The sequence below is a fragment of the Anas platyrhynchos genome, chromosome 17 (genome assembly GCF_047663525.1).
Source record: "Anas platyrhynchos isolate ZD024472 breed Pekin duck chromosome 17, IASCAAS_PekinDuck_T2T, whole genome shotgun sequence".
Taxonomy (NCBI): Eukaryota; Metazoa; Chordata; class Aves; order Anseriformes; family Anatidae; genus Anas; species Anas platyrhynchos.
Genome location: NC_092603.1, coordinates 603,829 through 626,825, shown reverse-complemented (window position 1 = coordinate 626,825; position 22,997 = coordinate 603,829). Strand labels below are relative to the sequence as shown.

The window sequence follows — 22,997 nt, the reverse complement described above, 5'->3', positions numbered from 1 at the left end:
TTCCCCTCGATCCCATTTTCCCCTAAAGAGGGAAAAAGAGGCAAAAAAAAACATTTTTAGGATCCGTACTTCGGAGTTGGACTCGATGATCTCGAGGTCTCTCCCAACCTAGAAATTCTGTGATTCGAGAAACTTCTAGGCAACGCCTAAAAATACTTAAAAACTTGCTGAGCCCCGGAGCACTCTGAATAATTAAACCTGGGTGCTAATTACCACGGATTACCTTAGATTGGAACGGGACAGACCTTAAAATCACTTAATTCCAACATAACGACCACGGGATCCCTTCCACATTGCTATTCCCTCCTTTGGGCTGGGTGTAAACGGACACGTGCTTTACTTTTAAAGTTATTTTGGGGACAAAAAAAGGGATTTTAGTGACTAAAAGCCGCAATCACAGCAGCTCCATTGAAAAACGCGACCACCCCCCAACGCCGCCGCTCTCAGACTGAAGGCGCCGCCGCCGCCCCCCCCCTTTATATAGGCCAGGGCCGGACGCAGCCGAATCAACCGCGCCGCAGGCTTCAATCAGGTCCGACCGCGCCCTTTGAACGCACGGGGCCGCGCGGCCGCGGTTCTCAACCAGGTCCGCCTAGTCAGGAGCAGGGGGGCGGAGCTTCCGGGGCTTCCCCCTTGATCCCATTTCCCTGTAAATAGGGACAAAAAAAAAGAGGTAAAAAAAGTAATTTTAGGGTCTGTGACAGCTGCCCGTGATGATTTAGGAGACGTTTAATTAATGCCCTCGGCGTCCTTTAAAATCTCCTCGGGCAATTAATTGGACCGGGTGACTAATTATGGTGGAATAATTGAAAATGGGAGGGATCCCAAAATCTCACTTTTTTCCAAGAAATCACCCCAGGGGACAAATATACAAAAGTTTTAACTAAATACCTATTTTTGGGGCAGAAAAAGGGGTTTTCAGCCAAAAAAACCCTGCCGCGGTAGCCATCCCAGTCCCTCCAGGAGCATTTTTCCATCTCCCAGTCCCTCCCAGTTCCTCCCAGTGGATCCCAGTTCCTCCCAGTGGGTCCCAGTGGGTCCCAGTTCCCCCGAGGCTTCTCCCCACCACCTCGCAGCGAGCTCAGGACCCTTCCAGAACCTTCCTCTGGCCCTCGGGGGACACTGGGGAGGCATCTGGACAATGCCTCGTTAAGTTAATTGCGCTAATTGGGTTTTTGCGGAGCTCTGAACCTCATCAGGTGGAGGGGGGGGGGGGAGGGAACAGAGCCCAGATCCCAGTTCCCGGATCCCAGTCCTCCCAGTATCCCCACCACCCGTTGCTACCCATTTCCCAGTCCCTCCAGTATGAGCCCTCCGCCTCCCAGTGCTCCCAGTTCTCCCCTAGACCCCTTCCTTTTCTCCCCAAAAATCCCACCTTAAAACCCCCCTCGACCCCATTTTCCCGTAAAAATGGGGAAAAAAGGGCAAAAAAATCCCGAAAACTCCAGGTCTCGCCCCAAAATCACCAATTCCCAGACCTTGATTACCAAAAAGTGATAAAATTAGCAAAAAGTGATAAAATCGCCATCCCTGCGGTTTTTTTTTCCCACCCAGAAGCTGGATTTGGGCCAAACCCCCCCAAAAAAAATCCCCGTTAAATTTTGGGAGGCTCCAAAATTCGGAGAACCCAGCACCCCAAAATCTCCCCGCAGCCTCAATTTCGTGACAATTAAAGAAGAATCGGGCAAAAAAAAAATACATATTTATTAAAATTTCATTTTGAAGGGCAAAAATTGAGTTTTTAACCCATTTGAGGGGGGAAAAAAATAATAAATTTTAATTTTACCCCCCTGTGCCCCCTCCGCACCCTTTTTGGCCCGGTTTTAACCCATTTTCTGCCCTCCCCCCCCCCTTTTTTCTGCAGCTCCAGAGCTCCCAATTATCCCATCCCCCCCCCCAATTCTGGGGATCTGGATGGGCGGCACCCTGGGGGGGGGTCAGGGGGGGGTCTGGGGGGGGGGGGGGCCAGGGCGGTGCCAGGGCTCAGAGCAGGCGGCGGCAGCACCCGGCTGGGCAGGTGGGGACCCCCCCCCGGTACTGGGAGGGAACTGGGAGCAGTATGGGGGGGAACTGGGAGCAGTCTGGGGGGGAACTGGGACCAGTATGGGAGGGACTGGGGGGGCTGGGACCAGTTTGTGGGGTGCTGGGACCAGTCTGGGGGGGAACTGGGACCAGAATGGGAGGGACTGGGGGGTCTGGGAGCAGTTTGGGGGGGAACTGGGACCAGTTTGGGGGGTGCTGGGACCAGTATGGGGGTTGCTGGGACCAGTTTGGAGGGACTGGGGGGGCTGGGAGTAGTTTGGGGGGGAACTGGGAATAGTATGGGAGGGAACTGGGACCAGTTTGGGGGATGCTGGGACCAGTATGGGAGTGACTGGGGGGGCTGGGAGCAGTCTGGGGGGGAACTGGGACCAGTATGGGAGGGAACTGGGAGCAGTCTGGGGGGGAACTGGGAGCAGTATGGGGGGGGCTAAGGGGAATGGGAGTGGGGTAGGGGGGGCTGGGACCAGTTTGGGGGGTGCTGGGACCAGTATGAGAGGGACTGGGGGGACTGGGAGCAGTCTGGGGGGGAACTGGGACCAGTATGGGAGGGTCTGGGGGAGCTGGGAGTAGGGTGGGGGGGAACTGGGACCAGTATGGGAGGGACTGGGGGGGCTGGGAGTAGTTTGGGGGGGAACTGGGAGCAGTATGGGGGGGAACTGGGAGCAGTTTAGATGGAACTGGGACCAGTTTGGGGGGGAACTGGGACCAGTATAGGAGGGCCTGGGGGGGCTGGCAGTAGGGGGGGGGGGGAACTGGGACCAGTTTGGGGGGTGCTGGGACCAGTTTAGATGGAACTGGGACCAGTTTGGGGGGGAACTGGGACCAGTATGGGAGGGACTGGGGGGCTGGGAGTAGGGTGGGGGGGAACTGGGACCAGTATGGGAGGGAACTGGGACCAGTATGGGAGGGACTGGGGGGTCTGGGAGCAGTTTGGGGGGGAACTGGGACCAGTATGGGAGGGAACTGGGACCAGTATGGGGGGTGCTGGGACCAGTTTGGGGGCGGTTGGGAGCAGTTCAGGCTGGGCGGGGTGCCGGGACCAGTTTGGGGTTAATACTGGGACCAGTTTGGGGTTCATACTGGTCCCAGTTTGGGGGCTGGGGGTCTCGTTGCAGGATCTCGGCGCTGCGGGGCCATGGGGCAGAGGCAGGCGGCCCCCACTGGTGGGTTGGGCACTGGGAGGCACTGGGAGGGACTGGGAGGGACTGGGAGGGGACTGGGAGGCACTGGGAGGGACTGGGAGGGGACTGGGAGGCACTGGGAGGGACTGGGAGGGGACTGGGAGGGACTGGGAGGGATTGGGAGGGGACTGGGAGGGACTGGGAGGGGACTGGGAGGCACTGGGAGGGACTGGGAGGGGACTGGGAGGGACTGGGAGGGGACTGGGAGGGGACTGGGAGGGACTGGGAGGGACTGGGAGGGGACTGGGAGGGACTGGGAGGGGACTGGGAGGGGACTGGGAGGGACTGGGAGGGGACTGGGAGGGGACTGGGAGGGACTGGGAGGGACTGGGAGGGGACTGGGAGGGGACTGGGAGGGACTGGGAGGGAACTGGGGGAACTGGCAATACTGGGGCTACTGGGGCTACTGGGAGCACTGGGGATACTGGGGGAACTGGGGATACTGGGGCTACTGGGAGTTACTGGGGATACTGGGAGCACTGGGAATACTGGGAGCACTGCGGGTACTGGCCATACTGGGGCTACTGGGAGTTACTGGGGATACTGGGAGCACTGGGAATACTGGGAGCACTGCGGGTACTGGCCATACTGGGGCTACTGGGAGTTACTGGGCGTACTGGGAACACTGGGAATACTGGGAGCACTGGGAATACTGGGGATACTGGGGGAACTGGGGGTACTGGCCATACTGGGGCTACTGGTAGTTACTGGAGATACTGGGAACACTGGGAATACTGGCCATACTGGGGGAACTGGGGGTAGTGGGGGTACTGGGGGTACTGGGGACACTGGGAGCACTGGGAATACTGGCCATACTGGGGGTACTGGCTGTACTGGGGCTACTGGGAGTTACTGGGCATACTGGGAATACTGGGAATACTGGGAGCACTGGGGGAACTGGCCATACTGGGGATACTGGGAGTTACTGGGGATACTGGGAACACTGGGAATACTGGGAGCACTGCGGGTACTGGCCATACTGGGGCTACTGGGAGTTACTGGGCGTACTGGGAACACTGGGAATACTGGGAGCACTGGGAATACTGGGGATACTGGGGGAACTGGGGGTACTGGCCATACTGGGGCTACTGGGAGTTACTGGGCGTACTGGGAACACTGGGAATACTGGGGATACTGGGGATACTGGGGGAACTGGCCATACTGGGGCTACTGGGAGTTACTGGGCATACTGGGAACACTGGGAATACTGGGAGTACTGGGGATTCTGGGGATACTGGGGCTACTGGGAGTTACTGGGCGTACTGGGACCCCCCTGTCCCAGTGCCCCCAGTGCCCCCAGTGCCCCCAGTGCCGGAGGAGGCGTCCCCACTGGAGCGGGGGCTGCACGCCGTGGTGGGCACCTTCTACCAGTACGCGGGGGCGCCGGGGGGGGGCGGCGAGCCCAGCCTGGACCCCCGCGCCTTCCAGGGGCTGCTGCGCCGCGAGCTGGGCCACCAGCTGAGAGTGAGTGGCCCCAAAAATACCCCAAAAAGGGCCGAAAAAGACCCGAAAATGCCCCAAAAAGGCCCCAAAAAGGAACCCGAAAAGGAACCCAAAAGGCCCTGAAAATGCCCTGAAAAGGCCCCAAAAAGGCCCCAAAAGGCCCCAAAAAGGAACCCGAAAAGGAACCCAAAAAGGAACCCAAAAAGACCCCGAAAATACCCCAAAATGCCCCCAAAATACCCTGAAAATGCCCTGAAAAGGCCCCAAAAAGGCCCCCAAAAGGCCCCAAAAAGGCCCCAAAAAGGCCCCCAAAAGGCCCTGAAAAGGCCGCAAAAGGCCTCAAAAAGGCCACCAGCTGAGTGTGAGTGGCCCCCAAAAATACCCCGAAAAGGGCCAAAAAGGCCCCAAAAAGGCCCCCAAAAAGGGCCAAAAAGGAACCCCAAAAGGAACCCGAAAAGACCCCGAAAATACCCCAAAATGCCCCCAAAATACCCTGAAAATGCCCTGAAAAGGCCCCAAAAAGGCCCCCAAAAGGCCCCAAAAGGCCCCAAAAAGGCCACCAGCTGAGCGTGAGTGGTCCCCAAAATACCCCGAAAAGGTCCCAAAAAGGAACCCGAAAAGGAACCTGAAAAGGAACCCGAAAAGGTCCCAAAAATGCCCTGAAAAGGCCCCTAAAAGGCCCAAAAAGGCCCCTAAAAGCCCCCAAAAGGCCCCAAAAAGGAACCCGAAAAGGAACCCAAAAAGTGCCCGAAAAGGCCCCAAAAAGGCCCCAAAAAGGCCCCAAAAAGGCCCCAAAAGGCCCCAAAAAGGCCACCAGCTGAGCGTGAGTGGCCCCCAAAAATACCCCAAAAAGGCCCCAAAAATGCCCCGAAAATACACCAAAAATGCCCTGAAAAGGCCCAAAAAAGGCCCCAGAAAGGCCCAAAAAGGACCCAAATAGGCCCCAAAAAGGAACCCAAAAAGGCCCTGAAAAGGCCCCAAAAGACCCCAAAAAGGCCCGAAAAGACCCCTAAAAGGCCCCAAAAGGCCCCAAAAGGCCCCAAAAAGGCCCCGAAAAGTCCCCGAAAAGGAACCCCCAGCCCCAGGCATGGGGACACAGGGACACGGGGGCCCCCCCAAAGTGTCCCCATGGCCCCAACCCCATGACCCCATGACCCCATGACCCCACAAGTGACCCCCTGACCCCAGAGACCCCCCCACATGTCCCCAACGTCCCCCCCAAGTGTCCCCACGTGCCCAACCCCATGTCCCCATGTCCCACTCCCACGTATCCCCATGTCCCCACGTCCCCCCCAAGTGTCCCCAAGTGTCCCCAACCCCATGTCCTCATGGCCCCACAAGTGACCCCATGACCCCAGGGACCCCCCCACATGTCCCAATGTCCCCCCACGTCCCCCCAAGTGTCCCCACATGTCCCCATGTCCCCCCAAAGTGTCCCCACGTGCCCAACCCCATGTCCCCATGTCCCACTCCCACGTGTCCCCATGACCCCAGCGACCCCCCAAGTGTCCCCATGTCCCCAACCCCATGTCCTCATGGCCCCACAAGTGACCCCATGACCCCAGGGACCCCCCCACATGTCCCCAACGCCCCCCCCCCGCAGGACACGGGGCACCCCGAGGCGGTGGCCGCCGTCTTCGCGCTGCTGGACGCCAACGGGGACCGGCGCATCTCCTTCGCCGAGTACTGGCAGCTGGTGGCCTGGCTGTGCCACGTCCTGCGGCACCGCCACTACGGCGCCGACGCCCCCCCGGGGCCCCCCCTGCCCCCCGACGGCCCCCCCCCCCGCCGCTGGGGGGCTGGGGGGCGAGCAATAAAGAGAGACCCCCCCGGGAGGGGGGGGAGTGCAGAGAGAGCGGAGCCTGGGGGGGGCCTGGAGAAGTTGGGGGGTCGTTGGGGGTGGCCAAGGTTGGGTTGGGTGGGGTTTGGGGTCTTGGAGAAGACAAAATTTGGGATGTTCCACCATTGGAGATGCTCAAAGTTGGGTTGGGTGGGATTTGGGGTGTGGGGGGTGATGGAATTTGGGAGGTTCCATCATTGGAGATCACCAAAGTTGGGTTGGGTGGGATTTGGGGTCTTGGAGAAGACAAAATTGGGGATTTTCCATCATTGGAGTTGGCCAAGGTTGGGTTGGATGAAGTTTTGGGTGCTGGAGAAGATGAAATTTTGGACGTCCCGTAATTGGAGATCACCAAAATTGGGTTGGACAGGGTTTTGGGTCTTGGAGAAGACAAAATTGGGGATATTCCATCATTGGAGATGGTCAAAGTTGGGTTGGGTGGGGTTTTGGGTGTGGGGGAAGACAAAATTGGGGATGTCCCGTCATTGGAGATGGTCAAAGTTGGGTTGGGTGGGCGCCACTACGGCGCCGACGCCCCCCCGGGGCCCCCTCTGCCCCCCGACGGCCCCCCCCCCGCCACTGGGGGGCTGGGGGGCGAGCAATAAAGAGAGACCCCCGGGAGGGGGGGGAGTGCAGAGAGAGCGGAGCCTGGGGGGGGCCTGGAGAAGTTGGGGGGTCATTGGGGGTGGCCAAGGTTGGGTTGGGTGGGGTTTGGGGTCTTGGAGAAGACAAAATTTGGGATGTTCCACCATTGGAGATGCTCAAAGTTGGGTTGGGTGGGATTTGGGGTGTGGGGGGTGATGGAATTTGGGAGGTTCCATTATTGGAGATCACCAAAGATGGGTTGGGTGGGGTTTGGGGTCTTGGAGAAGACAAAATTGGGGATGTCCCGTCATTGGAGGTGGCCAAGGTTGGGTTGGACGGGGTTTTGGGTGGGGGGGGGTGATGAAATTTGGGAGGTTTCGTCATTGGAGATGGTCAAAGTTGGGTTGGGTGGGGTTTTGGGGTGTGGGGGAAGACAAATTGGGGATGTTCCATCATTGGAGATGCTCAAAGTTGGGTTGGGTGGGGTTTTGGGTGGGGGGGAAGACAAAATTGGGGACGTCCCGTCATTGGAGATCACGAAAGTTGGGTTGGACGGGGTTTTGGGGTCTTGGAGAAGACAAAATTGGGGATATTCCATCATTGGAGTTGGCCAAGGTTGGGTTGGGTGGGGTTTTGGGTATGGGAGGTGATGAAATTTGGGAGGTTCCGTCATTGAAGATGGTCAAAGTTGGGTTGGGTGGGGTTTGGGGTGTGGGGGAAGACAAAATTGGGGATGTTCCATCATTGGGGTTGACCAAAATTGGGTTGGAAGAAGTTTTGGGTATGGGAGGTGATGAAATTTGGGATGTTCCATCATTGGAGATGGTCAAAGTTGGGTTGGGTGGGCGCCACTACGGCGCCGACGCCCCCCCGGGGCCCCCCCTGCCCCCCGACGGCCCCCCCGCCGCTGGGGGGCTGGGGGGCGAGCAATAAAGAGAGACCCCCGGGAGGGGGGAGTGCAGAGAGAGCGGAGCCTGGGGGGAGACTGGGGGGCACGTGGGGGGATGCCCCATAGGGTTCTGCCCCATAGGGTCCTGCCCCATAGGGTCCTGCCCCATAGGGTCCTGTCCCATAGGGTCCTGCCCCATAGGGTCCTGCCCCATAGGGTTCTGTCCCATAGGGTTCTGCCCCATAGGGTCCTGCCCCATAGGGTTCTGCCCCATAGGGTTTTGCCCCATAGGGTTCTGTCCCATAGGGTTCTGCCCCATAGGGTTCTGTCCCATAGGGTCCTGCCCCATAGGGTTCTGCCCCATAGGTTTCTGCCCCATAGGGTTCTGCCCCATAGGGTTTTGCCCCATAGGGTCCTGCCCCATAGGGTTCTGCCCCATAGGGTTTTGCCCCATAGGGTTTTGCCCCATAGGGTTCTGCCCCATAGGGTCCTGCCCCATAGGGTTCTGTCCCATAGGGTTCTGCCCCATAGGTTTCTGCCCCATAGGGTTCTGTCCCATAGGGTTTTGCCCCATAGGGTCCTGCCCCATAGGGTTCTGCCCCATAGGGTTTTGCCCCATAGGGTCCTGCCCCATAGGGTTCTGCCCCATAGGGTTTTGCCCCATAGGGTCCAGCCCCACAGGGTTCAGAACTGGGAGAATTAAGCCAAAACAGGGAATGGGGAGAAAATGGGGAGAATGAAGAAAAAACAGGGGAATGGGGGAAAAAACGGGGGAATGGAGAAAATGGGGGAAAAACGGGGGAAATTGGGAAAATGAAGCCAAAACGGGGAACGGGGAGGAAATGGGGACACGTCCCCCCCCCTCCAAAATGGGGAGGGGGCACAATGGGGACCCCTCACCCATGGGGGCCACTCGGAGTCGCTGGGATCCGACCCCCCCCCCAGGTCCCCCCCAGCTCCAGGCGCGACACCAGCGATGGGACAGCCCCAACTGCGTCTCCTCCAGCACCCCAAAACCAGAAGAACCCAAATTTGGTCATCTCCAATGACGGGACGGCCCCAATTTTGTCTTCTCCAAGACCCCAAACCCCACCCAACCCAACTTTGAGCATCTCCAATGATGGGACATCCCAAATTTCATCACCCCCCACACCCTAAACTTCATCCAACCCAACCTTGGCCAACTCCAATGATGGAACATCCCAAATTTTGTCTTCTCCAAGACCCCAAAACCCCGTCCAACCCAACTTTAGTGATCTCCAATGACAGGACGGCCCCAATTTCATCTTCTCCCACACCCAAAACCCCGTCCAACCCAACCTTGGCCACCTCCAATGACGGGACGTCCCCAATTTTGTCTTCTCCAAGACCCCAAACCCCACCCAACCCAACTTTGATCATCTCAATGATGGAACCTCCCAAATTTCATCACCCCCCCCACCCAAAACCCCACCCAACCCAATTTTGGTCAACCCCAATGATGGAACATCCCAAATTTTGTCTTCTCCAGCACCCAAAACCCCACCCAACCCAACTTTGGTGATCTCCAATGATGGAACCTCCCAAATTCCATCACCCCCCACACCCCAAATCCCACCCAACCCAACTTTGATCATCTCCAATGGTGGAACATCCCCAATTTTGTCTTCTCCAAGACCCCAAACCCCACCCAACCCAATTTTGGTGATCTCCAATGACGGGACGTCCAAAATTTCATCTTCTCCAGCACCCAAAACTTCATCCAACCCAACCTTGATCATCTCCAATGATGGAACATCCCAAATTTTGTCTTCTCCAGCACCCAAAACCCCACCCAACCCATCTTTGGTGATCTCCAATGATGGAACCTCCCAAATTCCATCACCCCCCACACCCCAAATCCCACCCAACCCAACTTTGATCATCTCCAATGGTGGAACATCCCCAATTTTGTCTTCTCCAGCACCCAAAACCCCACCCAACCCAACCTTGGCCAACTCCAATGATGGAATATCCCCAATTTTGTCTTCTCCAAGACCCCAAATCCCACCCAACCCAAATTTGATCATCTCAATGATGGAACCTCCCAAATTTCATCACCCCCCCCACCCAAAACCCCACCCAACCCAACCTTGGCCAACTCCAATGATGGAACATCCCCAATTTTGTCTTCTCCAAAACCCCAAACCCCACCCAACCCAACTTTGAGCATCTCCAATGGTGGAACATCCCCAATTTTGTCTTCTCCAAGACCCCAAACCCCACCCAACCCAACCTTGGCCACCCCCAACGACCCCCCAACTTCTCCAGGCCCCCCCCAGGCTCCGCTCTCTCTGCACTCCCCCCCCTCCCGGGGGGGTCTCTCTTTATTGCTCGCCCCCCAGCCCCCCAGCGGCGGGGGGGGGGCCGTCGGGGGGCAGGGGGGGCCCCGGGGGGGCGTCGGCGCCGTAGTGGCGGTGCCGCAGGACGTGGCACAGCCAGGCCACCAGCTGCCAGTACTCGGCGAAGGAGATGCGCCGGTCCCCGTTGGCGTCCAGCAGCGCGAAGACGGCGGCCACCGCCTCGGGGTGCCCCGTGTCCTGCGGGGGGGGGACGTTGGGGACATGCGGGGGGGTCCCTGGGGTCATGGGGTCACTTGTGGGGCCATGAGGACATGGGGTTGGGGACACTTGGGGACACTTGGGGGGGACATGGGGACATGGGGATATGTGGGGTTGGGGACATGGGGGGACGTGGGGGGACGTGGGGGGACATTGGGACATGTGGGGGGGTCCCTGGGGTCATGGGGTCACGTGGGAGTGGGACACGGGGACAGGGGGACAGGGGGATGTGGGGTCATGGGGTCATGGGGTCATGGGGTCATGGGGTTGGGGACGTGGGGACACTTTGGGGGGGCCCCCGTGTCCCTGTGTCCCCATGCCTGGGGCTGGGGGTTCCTTCTGGGGGCTTTTTGGGGTCTTTTTGGGGTCTTCTGGGGCCTTTTGGGGCCTCTTTGGGCCTTTTTGGGGTCGTTTCGGGGCCTTTTCGGGTTCCTTTTCGGGCCCTTTTCGGGGTCTTTTTGGGGCATTTTCAGGGCATTTTCGGGCCATTTTTGGGGTATTTTTGGGTTCCTTTTCAGGCCCTTTCTGGGTGCCCCCCGCCCCCCCAGGTAGCCACTCACGCTCAGCTGGTGGCGTTTTTGGGGCCTTTTGGGGCCTTTTCTGGCCTTTTTTGGGCCTTTTTGGGGCCTTTTCGGGCCTTTTGGGGCCTTTTTGGCCCTTTTTGGGGTATTTTCGGGTTCCTTTTTGGGGCCGTTTTGGGGCCTTTTGGGGGCTATTAGGGGCCTTTTTGGGCCTTTTAGGGGCCTTTTCAGGGCATTTTTGGGACCTTTTTGGGTTCCTTTTCGGGTTCCTTTTTGGGACCTTTTCGGGGTATTTTTGGGGGCCACTCACGCTCAGCTGGTGGCCTTTTTGGGGCCTTTTGGGGCCTTTTGGGGGCCTTTTTGGGGCCTTTTCAGGCACTTTTGGGGGCCTTTTCAGGCACTTTTTGGGTTCCTTTTGGGGTTCCTTTTTGGCCCTTTTTGGGGTATTTTTGGGGCCACTCACGCTCAGCTGGTGGCCTTTTTGGGGCCTTTTCAGGGCTTTTTCGGGGCATTTTGGGGTATTTTCGGGGTCTTTTCGGGTTCCTTTTGGGGTTCCTTTTTGGCCCTTTTTGGGGGCCTTTTTGGGGCCTTTTTGGCCCTTTTTGGGGTATTTTTGGGGCCACTCACGCTCAGCTGGTGGCCTTTTTGGGGCCTTTTCAGGGCTTTTTCGGGGCATTTTGGGGTATTTTCGGGGTCTTTTCGGGTTCCTTTTGGGGTTCCTTTTTGGCCCTTTTTGGGGGCCTTTTTGGGGCCTTTTTGGCCCTTTTTGGGGTATTTTTGGGGCCACTCACTCTCAGCTGGTGGCCCAGCTCGCGGCGCAGCAGCCCCTGGAAGGCGCGGGGGTCCAGGCTGGGCTCGCCGCCCCCCCCCGGCGCCCCCGCGTACTGGTAGAAGGTGCCCACCACGGCGTGCAGCCCCCGCTCCAGTGGGGACGCCTCCTCCGGCACTGGGGGCACTGGGGGCACTGGGGGCACTGGGACAGGGGGGTCCCAGTACGCCCAGTAACTCCCAGTAGCCCCAGTACCCCCAGTTCCCCCAGTATCCCCAGTATTCCCAGTGTTCCCAGTATTCCCAGTAACTCCCAGTAGCCCCAGTATGGCCAGTTCCCCCAGTATCCTCAGTATTCCCAGTGCTCCCAGTGTCCCCAGTACCCCCAGTACCCCCACTACCCCCAGTTCCCCCAGTATGGCCAGTATTCCCAGTGTTCCCAGTATCCCCAGTAACTCCCAGTAGCCCCAGTATGGCCAGTACCCCCAGTTCCCCCAGTATCCCCAGTATTCCCAGTGCTCCCAGTATTCCCAGTGTTCCCAGTACGCCCAGTAACTCCCAGTAGCCCCAGTATGGCCAGTACCCGCAGTGCTCCCAGTATTCCCAGTGCTCCCAGTATGCCCAGTAACTCCCAGTAGCCCCAGTATCCCCAGAATCCCCAGTACTCCCAGTATTCCCAGTGATCCCAGTATTCCCAGTGCTCCCAGTATTCCCAGTAAGCCCAGCGTCCCCATGCTCCCAGTACCCCCAGAAGATGCCCACCACGGCGTGCAGCCCCCGCTCCAGTGGGGACGCCTCCTCCGGCACTGGGGGCACTGGGGGCACTGGGGGCACTGGGACAGGGGGGTCCCAGTACGCCCAGTAACTCCCAGTAGCCCCAGTACCCCCTGTTCCCCCAGTATGGCCAGTATTCCCAGTGTTCCCAGTAGCCCCAGTGCTCCCAGTAGCCCCAGTACCCCCAGTACCCCCAGTATCCCCATATCCCCATATCCCCATGTCCTCATATCCCCATGTCCCCAGTATCCCCAGTACTCCCAGTATCCCCAGTATCCCCAGTACCCCCAATACTCCCAGTACACCCAGTACCCCCATGTCCCCCTATACCCTTGTCCCCAGTCTCCCCAGTACCCCCAGTCTCCCCAGTACCCCCAGTCTCCCCAGTGTCCCCATATCTCCACCTCCCCATGTCCCCAGTATCCCCAGTGCTCCCAGTACCCCAGTATTCCCAGTAACCCCAGCCTCCCCATGCTCCCAGTACCCCCAGTTTCCCCAGTCCCCCCAGTTCCCCCAGTATCCCCAGTCCCCCCAGTATTCCCAGTACCCCAACGCCCCCACGTCCTCCATGTCCCCATGTCCCCAATCCCCCCCAGTACCCCCAGTATCCCCATTGCCCCCAGTGCCCCCAGTGCCCCCAGTGCCCCCAGTGCTCCCAGTGCTCCCAGTATCCCCAGTACCGCTGGGCTCCAGGGCCTTTCCGCCCCCTGGCTCTGCCCCATGGCCCCTGTAACGAGAGACCCCATCACCAGCCTCGCCTCCCAGTCCTCCCAGTATCCCCCCAGTGCCCTCCCAGTATCCCCCAGTGCCCTCCCAGTGCTCCCAGTATCCCCCCAGTACCCTCCCAGTCCTCCCAGTATCCCCCCAGTGCCCTCCCAGTCCTCCCAGTATCCCCCCAGTGCCCTCCCAGTGCTCCCAGTATCCCCCCAGTACCCTCCCAGTCCTCCCAGTATCCCCCCAGTGCCCTCCCAGTGCTCCCAGTATCCCCCCAGTACCCTCCTAGTCCTCCCAGTATCCCCCCAGTGCCCTCCCAGTCCTCCCAGTATCCCCCCAGTGCCCTCCCAGTCCTCCCAGTATCCCCCCAGTACCCTCCCAGTCCTCCCAGTATCCCCCCAGTGCCCTCCCGGTGCTCCCAGTATCCCCCAGTACCCTCCCAGTGCTCCCAGTATCCCCCCAGTGCCCTCCCAGTCCTCCCAGTATCCCCTCAGTACCCTCCCAGTCCTCCCAGTATCCCCCCAGTACCCTCCCAGTGCTCCCAGTATCCCCCCAGTGCCCTCCCAGTCCTCCCAGTATCCCCTCAGTACCCTCCCAGTGCTCCCAGTATCCCCCCAGTACCCTCCCAGTCCTCCCAGTATCCCCCCAGTGCCCTCCCAGTCCTCCCAGTATCCCCCCAGTGCCCTCCCAGTCCTCCCAGTATCCCCCCAGTGCCCTCCCGGTGCTCCCAGTATCCCCCCAGTGCCCTCCCAGTGCTCACCAGGCCTCTCCCAAGGGCACCCTGGGGACATTTCGGGGCCACGTGGCCCCGGCTATTCCTGGCCACTTGTCCCCTCCCTGGGGGTGACACCGGACACCCGGCTCCCTCCCGGCGCTCTCAGTCCCAAAAACACCTCAATTCACCCCAAAAAAACACCCCCGGCCGGGGACACCCAGCTGGGAATTTTGGGGCAAATTCCGGAGATTTTCGCTCCGCCGGCAGCAAAGCCTCGGGTTCGCCCCAGGATTATCACCGCTTTTTCCCCCAAAATTGCCCATTTCCACGCTTTTTTCCCTTAATTCCCACCCCCCTGGGTGCCAATTTTTGGCCTCGTTTTTCCCAAAATCCACTTTTTTCACCCCAAACCCCTCCACGGCCTCCCAGCTGCCCTAGAGGGGGGTGCGACGGCGGGAGGCCACCCCTCTTGATGGGGACCCCCCCCGGGGACCCTTTTCTTGCTTTTTTTCCCCCAATTTCTTTCGGAACAGCCCCGGGGGGGGGAGGAAACCCCCCCAAAAACCGCTGCCCCCCCCCCCCCCAGCACCGCGCTGCCGCCCCCGCCGGAAACTCGAGGCCGCGAACGGGGCCCCAAAAGCTCCGGAAACGGCGCTGGGGGGACGGGGCCCCCCTGGGAAAAAAAAGGGGGGGCTGGGGGGGCCCTGGGGAGGGGGGCAGCGTGGGGGGGGGTGGGGGGGGGCTTGGGTCCTTGCAGATCCTTGCAGGTCCTTGCAGGTCCCCGTTGCATCCTTGCAAAGCTGCATTTGTGGTTGTTTTTTTTTTGCAGGGGGGGGGGGGGTTGCAAATCCACGTTGCAATTTTGCAAATCTGCATGGGGTTATTGCAAATCTGCGTTGCATTTTTTGCAAATCTGCATGGGGTTATTGCAAATCCGCGTTGCATTTTTTGCAAATCTGCATGGGGTTCTTGCAAAACTGCATGGGGTTGTTGCAAGTCTGCACTGAATTATTGCAAGTCCCCGTTGCAACCTTGCAAATCTGCATGGGGTTGTTGCAGATCTGCATGGGGTTGTTGCAAATCTGCATGGGATTATTGCAAATCCATGTTGCATCCTTGCAAGTCTGCATGGGATTCTTGCAGATCTGCATTGCATCCTTGCAAATCCATGTTGCATCTTTGCAAATCCACATTGCATCATTGCAAATCTGCATGGGATTCTTGCAAATCTGCATTGCGTCCTTGCAAATCCGCGTTGCAGTGTTGCAAATCTGCATTGTATGCTTGCAAATCCATGTTGCATCCTTGCAGGTATTGCATCCTTGAGGATGCACGTTGCATCCTTGCAAATCTGCATTGGATCCTTGCAGATCCGTGTTGCAGCCTTGCGAGCCTGCATTGCATCCTTGCAAATCCACATTGTGTCCTTGCAAATCTGCATGGGATGCTTGCAAATCTGCATTGCAAACTTGCAAATCCACGTTGCATCCTTGCAGATATTGCATCCTTGAGGATGCATGTTGCGTCCTTGCAAATCTGCATGGGATGCTTGCAAATCTGCATGGGATGCTTGCAAATCTGCATTGCAAACTTGCAAATCCATGTTGCGTCCTTGCAAATCCACATTGTATTCTTGCAAATCTGCATTGTATGTTTGCGAATGCACGTTGCGTCCTTGCAAATCCACATTGCATCCTTGCAGGTATTGCATCCTGGAAGATGCACGTTATGACCTTGCAAATCTGCATGGGATTCTTGCAAATCTGCATTGCATCCTTGCAGATATTGTATCCTGGTAGATCCATGTTGCATCCTTGCAAATTTGCATTGGATCCTTGCAGGTCCACGTTGCAACCTTGCAAATCTGCATTGGGTTCTTGCAAATCCACATTGCATCCTTGCAAATCCATGTTGCATCCTTGCAGATATTGCATCCTTGCGGATCCATGATGCAACCTTGCAAATCTGCATGGGATTCTTGAAAATCTACACTGCATCCTTGCAAATCCATGTTGGATGCTTGCAAATCCACATTGCATCCTTGCAGGTATTGCATCCTTGAGGATGCATGTTGCGTCCTTGCAAATCCGTGTTGCATCCTTGCAGATCTGCATTGCGCTGGTGCAGATCTGCTTTGGATTCTTGCAAATCCACGTTGGATGCTTGCAAATCCGCCTTGCATCCTTGCAGATCCACATTGCATCCTTGCAAATCTGCATTGGATTCTTGCAAATCTGCATGGGATTCTTGCAAATCCGCATTGCATCCTTGCAAAGCCCTTTGCATCCTTGCAGATCCACCCCGGATCCTTCCACCTGCACCCTGGCTCCCTGCAGCTCTGTGCCGGATCCCCCCAAATTCCCGGGGGCTCCTTTTTGCTTGCAGATCCCCTGCAAATCTGCGCTGGATCCTTGCAACGTCGCCTCCCCGCCCTTGCAGATCCGCCTCTGCAAATCACCACTGGGTCCTGGTGAATCTGCAGCGGATCCTTGCAGATCCCTGCTGCCTCCTTGCACGCCCACATTGCATCCTCAAAACCTTGAATTCACGTTGCCTGCTGCAAATCCGGGTTGCATCCTTGCAAATCCACGTGGTTTCCTTGCAAACCCACCCTGCATCATTGCAAATTCACGCTGCATCCTTGCAAATCACTGCAAACTTGCATTGCATCCTTGCAATTTCCTGTTGCATCCTTGCAAATCTGCATTGCACGCTTGAAAATTTGCATTGCATCCTTGCAAACCCATGCTGCATCGCTGCAAACCTGCACTGCATCCTCGCAAATCCACGGCAAGTATTGTGTTGCGTCCGTGTGCATGCTTTTATTGCATCCTTGCAATTGATTGCATCCTTGCAAATCCTTTGGCTTAATTGCAAAAACCGTTATGTGCGTCCTTGCAATCTTGCATCGCTTTCTTGCAAATCCTTGCAAACTTGCATTGCATCCCCGCATGCGTCCCTGCAAAATCCGCGTTGCGCCCCAAATTTTTTCACCGCGCCCTGCAAAATTTGGCGTTGCATCCTCAAAATTCGTGCACGCATCCTTGCATTATTGCATTGCATCCTTGCAAATCGAAAATGCCTTGCGTAGATAACTCCTTTATAGTGTTGCATTCTGCAAGTTGCATTGGATCTCTTCGCAAATTGATCATGCATCCTTGCAAATCCCGTGTTGAGAAGATCCCTTGCAAAATTTGGGCTGCATCCTTGCAAATTCTATCCTCAAAATCATTTTGCGTCCTTGCAAATTTTTTTATTTTGCATTCTTTGCAAAATTGGGTTGAACAATCCTTGCAAAATTCGTTTTGCGTCCTTGAAAATTTGGGTTGATCCCTTGCAAATTCTGTGTTGCATCCTTGCAAGCTCTGCATCCTTGCAAAATTTGGGTTACATCCTTGCAAATTTCGCTTAAAAATTGCGTCCTTGCGGAATCTGGGTTGCATCCTTGCAAAATTCGTTTGCGTCCTTGCAAATTTTGTCTGCATCCTTGCAAAATCGTGGCTCATCCTTGCAATTCTTGTCTTGCATCCTTGCAAAATTTGGGTTGCATCCTTGCAATTCGGGTTACCTCAACATTGGGTTGCATCCTTGCAAAATTTTGGGTTGCATCCTTGCAAATTTGTGTTACATCCTTGCAAATTTGTGTGACATCCTTGCAAAATTCGTTTGTATCTTGCAAATTTGGTTTTATCCTTGTAATTTTGTCTTGGATCCTTGCAAAATTTGTTTCTAATCTTGCAAATTTGGGTTTCATCCTTGCAATTTTGTTTATCCTTGCAATTTTGTGTTGCATCTTTGCAAATTCCGCTGCATCCTTGCAAAATTTGGGGTTTGCATCCTTGCAAAATTTGGTCCATCCTTGAATTTTTGCTGCATCCTTGCAAAATTTGGGTTGCATCCTTGCAAATTTGGGTTGCATCCTTGCAATTCTTTGTTGCATCCTTGCAAATTTGGGTTGCATCCTTGCAAATTTTGTGTTGCATCCTTGCAAATTTGGGTTGCATCCCTTTTTTGTTTGTTTGTTTCTTTGAGGAGAAATCCTCTTTTCCAGGGAGTGTGGCCTCCAGGTGGAGCCACTGCACCTTGCTCAGTGCTCTGACAACAAAGTTTTTGCAATCATAAACAAAGCCAAAACCGCATTCGCTTCTCCGGGTACCAATCTTGCACCAAAAAGAAAAGTACCCCAAGGGCTGCTCAAAGAGGATGTGGATGGTGTTGGTAGAAATGCCATTTTCCCTGCTCTTTAAATTTGAGACCAAAAAACTTCAGGATTTTGGGGGTTGTTTATCGCCGTGATCTTCCCCGGGGGGAAGTTCACCCCAATCTCTCTAATATTCCCTAATTATTTCGAAAACCCGACGGGATCTGAATGCCTCCGCTGCCTCATTCCGGCCCTTTTCGGGTCCAAATGAGCAATCCTGCCCCAAAAAAAGGCCCCCCGAATGTTCGAAGGAGTACATTTGAGGCCAAAGACGCTACATCTCCTGGAAAAATGGCATTTTCGGCTTTTTTTTCCTCTTCCCCCCATTTTTTAACACCCCCCCCCGAGGCGTGGGATGCAGCACTCCTCCCCCTCGGAGAGCACTCTAAAACCCTTCTCTTTAACCCAAGCATTGTCCTCCGCCCAAAAGCCACATCACTCGCCCCGCAGGCCCAACAGATACAAGTGTTCGCCAAATAGCAACGTTTCACCCCAAAATGCCCCTCTCACCACAGTAGAGGGGAACACCTGTTTGGGGTGAAGTGGCGGTTCAGGTTGGTTTCTAACTTTTTAAACCATTTCACCCCCCTGCTTTGCATGCCAGGGCTGGGATTCAGTCAACGACCCCAAACCTCCTTTCTTCCCCCAACCGCCTCTCGCCCCCCAAAACCTCATTTTTCCCAAACTCTTTTTTCCCAAAAACCATTTCTTCCCCAACCAAAATCCCAACTCCACCCCCCCCAAAAACACTTCCCAAACCCTTCTTTCCCAAAACATCTCTCTCTCTCTCCTTGCACTCTGCGGGTCCTTTTCTCTACCCCCGGAGGTGATTGGGCGATTCGGGGCACTTTACGGATTTTCGCCTCTTGGGGATCCGCAGCTTTGGGGGGCCGAATTCGGGGGGCGGGATGGTTGACTTCCGGGGGTCCGGGGGGCCCGGCGCACTTTCCCCGCCGCCAGCAGCTGCGCCCGACGTCCGCAGGGCTCAGGGCAGTTTGGGGTAGTTCTGCAGTTTCGGGTCTGCTGGGGCTGCTTACATTTAAGGGGGGGCATCCGGGGGGAGGGGGAGGGGGCACCTGAACCGCATCCAGGGGGAGGGGGAAGCGGAGCTGGAGCGAGTCCAGTTTTGGGGTGGAATCGGTGGTTTTGGGGAAAAACTTCTGGTTTTGGGGGAAAAGTAGCTATTTTTTTAAAGATGGATATATTTTTTCTCAACACGCTCTTTCTGGTGACACTCACCTCGGGACTCAGTGGGGTTCCGGGTTCTGGAGAATTCCGGCTCTCTCCGGGCGATATCCTCCCTTTCTCTTCTTTTTTTCAACCAGTAAATGTCCCAATTCTGTGGGTTTTTTTTCTAATTCTCCTCTGCTTTTAGAGAAATTTCACTGTTTTCTAAAGCAGCCCTCTTCTTTCCCGGAAGAAACAGCCCCTTTTTCTACAAAAACCACGCTTCCGGGAGAGGAATTGCCTTTTTCGGTTATTCTTGTTCTTTTTAGAAAAAACCTCCCCTTTTTTGAGAAAATCGTCCCCATTTTTTGGAGAAAATCTCCCCCTTTTTAAAGGAAATTCCCCATTTTTGAGTAATCTCCCCAAAATCCGCAGTGAACCCTCCTTTTTTGGAGAACCTTGCCTGTCTTTTTTGAGAAATTCTCCATTTTTAGAGAATCCCCCTTTTTTAGAGAAACCGCCCTTTTCAGAGCAATCTCCCCTTGGGGTGAAATCTCCCCTTTTCGGGGCAAAACCTCCCTATTTTTGGAGAAACCTGCCCTTTTTTCCATTAAATCCCCCCTTTTTGAGCTAATTTCTCGTTTTTGGGGCAAACCCCGCATTTTGGTGCAAAATTCCGATTTTTGCCCTAAATCTCCATTTTTCGCTCAAATCTCTATTTTTTGCTCAATGTTGCCTGAGTCTCTATTTTTTCTTGAAATCCTCCCTTCTTTTTCAAAAGAGAAGTTTCTTTCTCCCACTTTGGCTTGCGAAATCTTCTCATTTTTCTTTGTCACCACTCCTCATTTTGCAAATACCCCCTTTGCAAACCCTTTTGGGGGAAGTCTTGCACCGACCACCCAGCCCTTATCCTTCGCAAAGGATTTGGGCAAACCCGTCCTTTTGTTACATTTTAATCCTTTTACAAAACTGTTTTGCATCACTTTAACAAAATTATCCTTTTCCCACCAAAAAAAATTACCATATCCATAAAACCCTTATTCCCCAACCCCTACCCATTCAGCATATTTTGCAGAACAATCATTCTGACACATTTTTTGAACAAAAAATCACCTCCCACACCCTTCCTTGACTACTTCGTCTCTAAACCCTAAGCCCCCAACTCCGAAGCATCCCCTTGGATCCACCAAACGAACGCGAGGACGACAGGGGATCGGGGCCCCCAAAAAGAAGGAAATCAGCCCCAAAATGGTGCTGCAGCCCACCAGGCCGGGCGCGGCGGGTGCACTGAGGATCGGGGGGTCCAGGGGTCCGGGTACCCTAAAATGCTGATGGGGACCCAAATGTGTGCCGCAGGGTGGATCCTGGGGTTGCCCGCCTCGCTGGCCGCTGCGGGCCGCCGCCCCGCCGCCCCACCGGTGCTGGGGATAGGGTGCGGGGGATTTGGGGTGAAAAGGGGATTTGGGTTACGGGGGGGGGAAATGGGGGAGGGGGGGGACGGGGTTGGGGTGGGGGTTATGGGGTGGGGGGGACGGGGTGGGGGGGACGGGGTGGGGGTGGGGGATCCTGCGTGGGAGGAGAAGGGGGTTTGGGGGCGGAGCGGATCGGGGTCGACGGGATGGACAGCGGGGACTGATAGTTTGGGAGGCCTGGGGGAGGGCTTCCGGGGGGAAGTTAGATTGGGGATTTCTCTCTCCCCTCAGGGGATCCTCTCTCCCACCTCCAGATCCTTCCCACCTCCACGGGACCCCTCCCACCCCCACCGGACCCCCCCCACTCCCGGGACCCCTACATCACGGGACCCCTTCCCGGGACCCCCCCCCCCCATCTCCACGGGACCCCCCCCACTCCCATGCATTCCATTCCATTCGAGTCCTCTCCATTCCGTACCATTCCATTCCATTCCATTCCATTCCGGATTCCATTCCATGGAATGCCCCCCCCACGCGACCCCCCCATTCCAACCCCCCCCATTCCACCCCATTCCATGGATTCTCTCCATTACTGCACTCCATTCCATGGATTCCATTCCACACGGATTCCATTCCATCCCCATCCATCCCATCTCCAGCCCCCCCCCCATCCCCCCCCCACCCTACTCCCCCCTCCCCCTCCCTCCCCACCCCACTCCCCTCCCTCCCCCGCCTCCCATCTCTCTGGGTCAGGCTTCTTCCGGCGCAGCCCTCGGGCGGGGGGGCTGCGGCGGCCCCGGGGCCGGCCGGGGCTCTTCGCGCCGTCACCTCTTCTCGGGCAGGAGGAGGCGGAAGCCGGAGCGGCAGGGCTGCGGCGTCTGGCAGCATGGACCTGGGCCGACCCCCCCCCACAGCCCTGATAGAGGTTTGGGGAGTTTTGGGTTTTGGGAAATTGGGGGATTTGGGGATTTGGAAGAAATTGGGGGGTTTTGGGGATTTAGGTTTTTTGGGGGATTTGGGGTATTTTGGGGATTTGGGGATTTTAGGGTTTTGGGGATTTGGGGTTTTGGGGATTTGGGGATTTTGAGGGGTTTGGGATTTGGGGATTTTTAGTTTTTTGGGATTTTGGGTATTTTAGGGGATTTGGGGTTTTGGGGATTTGGAGAAGGGTTATGGATTTGGGGATTTAGGGGTTTTGGGTATTTGGGGGTTTTGGGGTTTGGGGATTTTAGTTTTTTGGGATATTGGGGTATTTGGGGATCCGGGGTTTAGGGGTTTTGGGGATTTGGGGGTTTTGGGGATTCGGGGGATTAGGTTTTGGGGATTCGGGGATTCAGGGATTTGGGGGTTTTGGGGATTTGGGGGATTTGGGGGGATTTTAGGGGTTTGGGGATTTGGGGGATTTGGGGGAATTTTGGGGGAAATTTGGGGAATTGGGGGGGTTGGGGGATTGGGGGGTTGGGGGATATTGGGGGTTTGGGGGTTTGGGGGAAATTGGGGGTTTTAGGGGTTTGGGGGATTTGGGGGATTTGGGGATTGGGGGTTTGGGCAATTGGGGGTTAGGGGATTTGGGGGATTTGGGGAATTTTAGGGGTTTTTGGGAATTTGGGGATTTTGGGGATTTGGGGATTTGGGGGATTTGGGGGATTTTAGGGGTTTTTGGGATTTGGGGTATTTGGGGATTTGGGGAAATTGGGGGTTTTAGGGTTCGGGGAATTTGGGGGTTTGGGGGATTTGGGGGTGTGGGGAAATTGGGGGATTTGGGGGGGTTTGGGGGGATTGGGGAAATTGGGAGGTTTGGGGGATTTGGGGGGATTTGGGGGGATTTGGGGGGGTTTGGGGGGATTTGGGGGGATTTGGGGAAATTGGGGGTTTTAGGGGTTTTGGGGGATTTGGGGGATTCGGGAAATTGGGGGATTTGGGGATTTGGGGTTTCGGGTCCGGGGATTTGGGGATTTCGGGTTTTGGGGATTCGGGGTATTCAGGGGATTTGGGGGTTCGGGGATCTGGGATCTGGGACTCCAGGGGTTCTGGATCCGGACCGGGATCTGGGGTTCGGGGGGGATTTGGGGGGTTTTAGGGGGTTTTGGGGGGGATCGAGGGGGATTTAGGGGGGATTCTGGGGTTCGGGGGATTTGGGATTTGGGGGAATTGGGGGATTTGAA

General features: G+C 56.3%; 1 protein-coding gene and 1 long non-coding RNA gene across 4 annotated transcripts; one reads left to right on the top strand and one right to left on the bottom strand.

Moving 5' to 3' along the window:
* The first annotated feature begins 4,076 nt into the window (after positions 1-4,076).
* LOC139998934 (uncharacterized) lies at positions 4,077-6,522 on the top strand. Its single transcript, XR_011803882.1, has 2 exons — positions 4,077-4,688; positions 6,271-6,522. It is a non-coding gene; the product is annotated as an uncharacterized lncRNA (long non-coding RNA).
* Positions 6,523-10,288: 3,766 nt separating this feature from the next.
* LOC139998929 (protein S100-A13-like) lies at positions 10,289-14,143 on the bottom strand. 3 transcript variants are annotated; one of them, XR_011803879.1, is made up of 4 exons: positions 14,098-14,143; positions 13,304-13,350; positions 11,873-12,045; positions 10,289-10,539 (listed from the first exon to the last, which is right to left on the bottom strand). XR_011803879.1 is itself a non-coding variant. In XM_072025038.1 (3 exons), the coding sequence occupies exons 1-3, from the start codon at positions 14,126-14,128 to the stop codon at positions 10,327-10,329; spliced, it is 426 nt and encodes a 141-aa protein (XP_071881139.1). In that variant the 5' UTR covers positions 14,129-14,143; the 3' UTR covers positions 10,289-10,326. The 3 variants fall into 3 exon arrangements, 1 of the variants encoding a protein (XP_071881139.1); XR_011803878.1 differs by having other exon boundaries at positions 11,873-12,054; positions 14,098-14,131; XM_072025038.1 differs by lacking the exon at positions 13,304-13,350 and having other exon boundaries at positions 11,873-12,054.
* Positions 14,144-22,997: the final 8,854 nt, after the last annotated feature.

Bases quoted from the DNA above. Each gene is read 5' to 3' on its own strand.
- LOC139998929 (XM_072025038.1), bottom strand. From the start codon at position 14,128: ATGTCCCCAGGGTGCCCTTGGGAGAGGCCTG. The intron at 12,055-14,097 runs GTGAGCACTGGG...CCCCTGTCCCAG, and splicing joins GTGCCCTTGGGAGAGGCCTG to TGCCCCCAGTGCCCCCAGTG. The intron at 10,540-11,872 runs GTGAGTGGCCCC...CCCCCCCCGCAG, and splicing joins AGCTGGGCCACCAGCTGAGA to GACACGGGGCACCCCGAGGC.